Genomic DNA, 7149 nt, shown 5'->3' with positions numbered 1-7149 from the left:
AGTCAAAGAGTCAGCTTATTAATTACTAAAACGTGAAACTAAATAATAAAAATGCAACTCGCACACACACAGATTAGAAATGAGAAGTGAGTCCAGAAATAAAAGTTAAGAAGATATACGAATCAGTCTTTGGCTTGTCCATGAGGAGTAGATGATGAAGCGTTGCGGCCGTTAAGTTGGGTGATTCCGGTGGAGCTGACTTTGGGCAGTTGAGCAATGGGTTGGGAGAGTTTTGGTTCTGCAGGTTAGCTGAAAGGAGTTGCCCTGTTTCCTTCTCCACTGTGGCTTTGCTGACCTGTGACTTGTTTCCAGAAATCAGAGAGAGAGAGAGGACTTTTTTTTAACCTGCAAGTGCAGGGATGCCTAGTTGATGTTCTTCAGCCGTGACCTTCACAGCCCACCCTCGCACACCAAGCCTGGGGCAGCAAAGCTAGCACAGTGAACTAGGGTCGCAGTTGGCTTTTCAGCCCCTTCTCTTGTGTATTCCTGGAAGGGAAAAAAACAAACATGTCCCACCCTGATCTGCTTTCTTTTCAACTCACACCATGTCCCACAGTCGGGGCTATAACTCACAGGAGATGGGTTTCTTTTGAAATAGCAATCGGCCTTCATTATCTCCACAACCACAGGAGATTACAGTTCAGTTTTTGCATTGCATCTTTTCTTTTGAAGTGCCTGTCTGAAGTAGACTGTGACACCTTTTTAGGTGTGATATTTTGTCCTCTGGTCAAGTGTAATCCACATAGGAATTTTACAGCAAGTGGTTACTTTACAGTCCCAGCCAGCTTTCGCTTGTAGGTCCTTTTTTAAAAAAAAACACGTCTTACTGGAAAGTTCAATATGTCCATAAGTAATTCGGGGCTATGATCTGTGGTCATGACACCACTTGCCATTGGCTCGTGTTGGAAGGATTTGCAGGCTGATATTCAACCTATTTGGCTGCATTATGAACACACCTTCCTCGGCCATCCAGTCCTGGGGTGGGACTTGAACCCAGAGCTTCTGGCTCAGAGACAGGGGTGCTACCCACCGCGTCACAAGACCTACTCGTCAACCCTACCAGCCCTGTTCCCCTGTCCCTCAGACCCACTTACCTAGTCAACTTAGCCAGTCTAATCTCGTAGGTTCATCCCTCTAGGCCCATCCCTGCAACTCTGCTCCCCCTTCTCTCCATTCCCCCAGGCCCATTCCCTCTCCCTTTGTGCAACTGCAGCCTCATACCCCTCCTCCCCTGCCCCTTATCCCACCCCACACTCCCATTAGCCTAATCCAACCACCCACAAACCCACTCCCCTAGCCCGTTACTCTGGTCTCACTCACACAGCCACACCTCATCTCCCTTCCCAGATTTGGTTTCCCTGGGTCAGTACCCTCAGTCTCATTACTGTAGTTCCACTCCCCTACACACTAACAACAACTTGCGTTTATGCAACGCCTTTAACGCGGTGACTTGTCCCTCAACAGGAGGGTCATCAACAAAATTTGACGGAGCTGTATAATGAGGAATTAGGACCGGTGAATCAAAGCTTGGTCAAGAAGGTGGATTTTAAGGAGTGTCGTGAAGAGGGGAAGAAAGGCAGGAGAGATTTACGGAGGGTTTAGGACCCAGGAGGCTGACGGCACCATCACCAATGGTGGAGAGGTGGAAATCAGGGGGTGTTCAAAGGGCGAAATTAAGAGCATAGGAAGGATGTGGGGCTGGAGGAGGTTACGGAAAGGGGGGCGATGCCGTGGAGGGACTTGAAAAACAAGGATGAAAATGTTAAATGTGTGGTCCATTCCCCCACCACTATTAGCCCCAGCCCATTGGCTCAGTCATACTCTTGTCTGACTGCATCTGAGACACTAAAACAAGTTCCAAAGTTTTCAGGTTTTGCTGCCCATCCTGGTGAACAGCTCCCCCTGCTGTCAGCAGCCCAGCTGGAATTTCCGTCGGCAGACTGGGTTGACCACATCCCCTTTAAAGCTTTTAGCTTTTTGTTTTTATCCCCTTTAAAGGACCTGTTCTGGGAACTAACCACCAGACACATTTCACGAAATGCATTCAAACATTAAGGAAAAGGAAACATAGATATAATCTAACCGATTACGGAAAAATAGAACCATATGCTCAGTGATTACTGTGATTGGAAAGGGGGGGAGAAAAATAAATAGGGACATTCTACACTCCCCCTCATCCCCATCTGAGTGGATTCATCCATCATTGAGCTTCAATGATGGGACTGCACCATTCCATTTTATGGGGGGAAGACTGGTTATAAGATTTTTAAACCAACACATTCTAAACATCTGAAATGACTCCGAATGTCCAATTAAACAATCGTGAGCATTGATTTTAGCGAACTGATATCCGAATTGGGTGGTTTTCCGCAGTAAATGAGAATATGAGTCGATTCCATGCGGAGAACCAAGGATTGTCTCATTCTGAGAAGAGGCGGGGGGGGAATGTTTGTGGAGAATCTGAACGAAGTATTATCGAGTTATTAAAAACCCTGCCCGTTATAATTGGGACCGTTGACGGTATTAAAAAGAGCTGGTTGACGGGGGTTAGTTTGGTTTTAGTTGTTGGAATGATTGAGGGGAGAATAGATTGTCTGACTCTCCCCCCCCCCACCTCCCTCCATTGTGAGTAATGGGACGGTTAGGGTCAAAGGTCTCGCGGCACGTGGTTGCCCCGGGAAACGGGGCCTAGTTCCCCCGGCGCCTCGCTCGGTGGGCAGCGGCCGCTGGTGATGGCGGCGGCGGAGATGGAGAGGCAGCGTTGGGAGGTGTCCAGCAGCGACAGCGAGGATGAGGAGGAGGAGGCGAGTGAGGCCCGATTCCCCGGCGGGGCGCCCCAGGCCCGGGGCTCGGAGCCGCGGGGAAGCGGCGAGATGGAGGGTGAGGAACCCGGGGGAAGAGGCGGGGGTCCGGCCGTCAGCGGAGAGAGAGGGACAGGGAGAGAGTCAATGTTTCCGGTCCACCGCCCCCCGGGGGGGTGTGGTTAAAGGGGACGGATCTGAAACCCCCACCAGCCCCCAGGGTGGTTAAAGGGGACGGACCTGAAACCCCAGCCCCCAGGGGGTGGTTAAAGGGGACGGACCTGAAACCCCCACCAGCTCCCAGGGTGGTTAAAGGGGACGGACCTGAAACCCCCCCCAGGGTGGTTAAATGGGACGGACCTGAAACCCCCCCCAGCTCCCAGGGTGGTTAAAGGGGACGGATCTGAAACCCCCACCAGCCCCCAGGGTGGTTAAAGGGGACGGACCTGAAACCCCAGCCCCCAGGGGGTGGTTAAAGGGGACGGACCTGAAACCCCCACCAGCCCCCAGGGTGGTTAAAGGGGACGGACCTGAAACCCCCCCCCAGCCCCCAGGGTGGTTAAATGGGACGGACCTGAAACCCCCACCAGCCCCCAGGGTGGTTAAAGGGGACGGATCTGAAACCCCCACCAGCCCCCAGGGTGGTTAAAGGGGACGGACCTGAAACCCCAGCCCCCAGGGTGGTTAAAGGGGACGGACCTGAACCCCCCCAGCCCCAGGGTGGTTAAAGGAGACGGACCTGAAACCCCTCAGCCCCCTGAGTGGTTAAATGGGACAGACCTGAAACCCCCCCCCCCAGCCCCCAGGGTGGTTAAAGGGGACAGACCTGAAACCCCCCCCCCCCCCCCCGGGTGGTTAAAGGGGACGGACCTGAACCCCCACCCAGCCCCCAGGGTGGTTAAATGGGACGGACCTGAAAACCCCCCCCCCCCCCCCCCCAGGGTGGTTAAATGGGACGGACCTGAAACCCCACCCCCCCGGGTGGTTAAAGGGGACGGACCTGAACACCCCCCCCCCCCCCCAAGGCTGGTTAAATGGGACGGACCTGAAACCCCCCCAGGGTGGTTAAAGGGGACGGACCTGAACCCCCCCAGCCCCAGGGTGGTTAAAGGGGACGGACCTGAACCCCCCCCCAGCGGTGGTTAAAGGGGATGGACTGAATCCCTCACCCTGAGAGGGGGTGGAAGAATGTGGAGGGGACGTTAAGGAGAATGGATCAGAAATTTCCTAATTGTGTCAGGTATAAACCCTCACTCCTCCCCGTGTTCCCTCCCCACCCCCATTCCAAGGGATCTCCTGATACTGCCAGCAGATTTTGGAGGTGGGAGGGAACAAAAAGACGATGCCATTCTCGAGGGCAAGCATGGACAATAAATCTTGGCCCTGCCAGTGACACTTACATCCCATGAACGAATAATGAAGCCTGTGGAGGCTCTCTTCGACCTACCATCTGCTGAGGCTGTTTCGATTTCTTGTATTTTCAGGACCTGGTAAGATGACGAAGTTCAAATGCCCGTCGGAATTTATCCCGTGCCCGCATGCAGAGTTGTGTGATCTCACGTCGGAGGAGGTGAACGGCCCTTCCACTGAGCTCTGGCTCATCAAAGCCCCCGTGGACTTCGATCCCCATGGGTGAGTGTCCAGGGAGATTGAGGAAGGGCGCGGAAACAGGAATCACCCACATATCTCCGGTTCGGTTGGGCATTGTAATGATAACACTCAGTAAGTGCTGTGTAAAGCTCATGGGGAAACAATTGAGCTCTGGCTGTCAACTGTAGGTCAGTGGGAGGCGATGGCACAGTGGTGCTGTTGCTGGACTAGTGCTCCAGAGACCCAGGGTAATGCTCTGGGGACTGGGGTTCGAATCCTGTCATGGCAAATGGTGGAATTTAAATTCAATAAAAATCTGGAACTAAAAGTCTAAATGACCACGAAACCATTGTCGATTGTTGTGAAAATCCATCAGGTTCCCCTTAGGGAGGAAAACTGCCTTCCTTAATATGACTCCAGACCCACAGCAAATGTGGTTGACTCGCAATGTGATTGACTCTTAATGCCCTCTGCACAAGGGCAGTTAGGGATGGGCAATAAATGCTGGCCTACCTCCACATCCCATGAATGAATTTTTTAAAATGGGTAGCACTCTCCCTTCTAACTCAAGAAGGTTGTGGGTCCGGTGTAGCGTGGAGGTAGTGCTGCAATGTTGCCTCTTGGATGAGATGTTGACCTGAGGCCCCATCAGTTCTCTCGGGTAAAGGTACTATTTCAAAGAACAGGGAGTTCTCTCCGGTGCCCTGGTCAATATTTATCCCTTATCAACATCCCTTTTTAAAAAAAATTTATCTGATCATAATCACAATGCTGTTTGTGGGAAGTTGCTGTGTACAAACTGACAGCTGCGTTTCCTACATTACAAGTGACTACACTTCAAAAGTACTTAATTGGCTATAACATATTTTGAAATGCCCTGATCACTTTAAAGTTAATTAAATGCAAGTTGGTTACCCAAAGCCTGCATGAGAGACTGTTCTATTTGCACTTGGGTCTAACTGTTCAATACATTTTTATTCATTTTCTATTTCAGTTTCTCTGGAAGGAAGATCCCATTGGTCGGATTTGAGACACTCAAGTCAAAGACATGCAGGGACAAACGCTACAACGTGTTTGGCATGTCCACCGGAGTGGGTGGGGTCTGCCTGGTCCTCCCCTCGGAGACGGCAGGCCACATGGAGAGCTGCCCACCGTTTGCCGGCTGCATCTCCATCGGGGAGAGCTGGGAGGAGACCGGCGCCAGCGACGAGCCACACTCCATCCCTGCCAGTCCGGCGCCCAGCATCCCGTCCGGCTTGAAGCCGAGGTTCCAGCCTTTCGGTGCAACCCCACCCAGGCAGCTGCCGCGGAAACGACGCAGGGCGGCGGCCACGACACTGAAGCTCGGTGACACGGGGGAGGAGCCCGTGGCCAAGAGGAGGAAGGGGGTGAAAAAGATGGCAGTCAGAGGGCACGAGCCTGACCACGAAGTCACGGGTGACACTCGGAGAAAGAAGAGGGGCGACGAGCAAGAGGAGGCTGCCTGCGAACACTCGGACACTGGATCGCTGGAGCTCGGACACAGAGGGAGAAGGAAAGGAGGAAAGGCAAACGCAGAGATCCCACAGACTGAGCCCTGCAAGGTGGACTTGGGTCACAAGAAGAAAAAGAAGAAAAAGGATAAACATTAATCATTGACTGAAACTCCCGAGGATGTTACCTGTACAAAAATATTCTACCACCACCTGGTTTACAGTGATCAGTAACCCTGAGGTACGTGGGGCTGTGCCAACAGCAGCTTTGCTGCTGTACATTTGACAGACTGTCTCCTCCCCTCACCTAGCACCTGAGGGCTTTTTGTCTGAATGCACATTTTCTAATTCCCATTAGCAAACTTCACCACCAGACAAACCCTTGCTTCTGTCGTGTTGCAGCAACTTGCTGTTCTGCACCCAGCCCTCCCCGAGTACTTGTGTTCCTCCTCTGAGGCTGCTGCATCTATCCCGATGTAATCCTTTTGTACATTGAAGACCATTTCCCTCCTCAAATTTACAATGTATTTTTTTTTCCCCAAAAAAGAATAAAACTTGTTGTGAGTGTGTTAATTGGAATTGCTGTGCTGTGAGTGGCAAATCCTGGCAGTCACCCCTGATCAGGCTGACTCTGTCCTTCAGTTCCACCAGTATCTCAGCCACTACCTTAAGTCAAATGTCACGTAGCCAAAGGCGGAGAAGTAGTAGTAGTTGAGATACAGATCAGTCAAGATCGCTCTGAAGCAGTTCAGCGAAAGCTGATTCCAAGGTTGAAGAGGTTTGTCTTATGAGGAAAGGTTGAGCAGGTTGGGCCTATCCTCTAATATTAAGAGTTTAGAAGAATGAGAGGTGATCCTTTAGATTCTGAGGGGGGGTTGACAAGGTGGCTGCTGAGAGGATATTTCCCCCTCTTGGGGGAATCTAGAACCAGGGGTCACAGTTTCAGAATAAGGGATCTCCCATTTAAGACAGAGGGTGAGGAGCAATTTCTTGTCGTGAATCTGTGGAATTCTCTTCCCCAGAGAGAGCAGTGGAGGCTGAGTCGTTGAATATATTCAAGACTGAGTTAGACAGATTTCTGATCGACAGGGGAAGCCGAGGGTTATGGGGGACAGACAGGAACGTGGAGTTAAGGCCACAATCAAGTCAGCCATGATGGTATTGAATGGCGGAGCAGGCTCGAGGGGCCGAATGGCCTAGTCCTGCTTCTGTTTCTTATGAATGGTCGAACAGGGTCCCAGGAGCTGAATGGCCTCCTCCTGTGTAATTTCGTGTCTTTTTTAAAA

General features: G+C 51.7%; 1 protein-coding gene across 1 annotated transcript; it reads left to right on the top strand.

Moving 5' to 3' along the window:
• The first annotated feature begins 2660 nt into the window (after positions 1–2660).
• polr1g (RNA polymerase I subunit G) lies at positions 2661–6431 on the top strand. The gene is made up of 3 exons (XM_078533394.1): positions 2661–2880; positions 4286–4433; positions 5386–6431. Exons 1-3 carry the CDS (start codon positions 2733–2735, stop codon positions 6020–6022), a joined length of 933 nt encoding a protein of 310 aa, XP_078389520.1. The 5' UTR covers positions 2661–2732; the 3' UTR covers positions 6023–6431.
• The last annotated feature ends 718 nt before the right edge of the window (positions 6432–7149 follow it).

Source organism: Cetorhinus maximus, chromosome 32, assembly GCF_964194155.1.
Source record: "Cetorhinus maximus chromosome 32, sCetMax3.hap1.1, whole genome shotgun sequence".
NCBI classification, from domain to species: Eukaryota; Metazoa; Chordata; class Chondrichthyes; order Lamniformes; family Cetorhinidae; genus Cetorhinus; species Cetorhinus maximus.
Note: the sequence above shows the minus strand (reverse complement) of the source record. Positions and strands in the feature narration are given on the sequence as shown.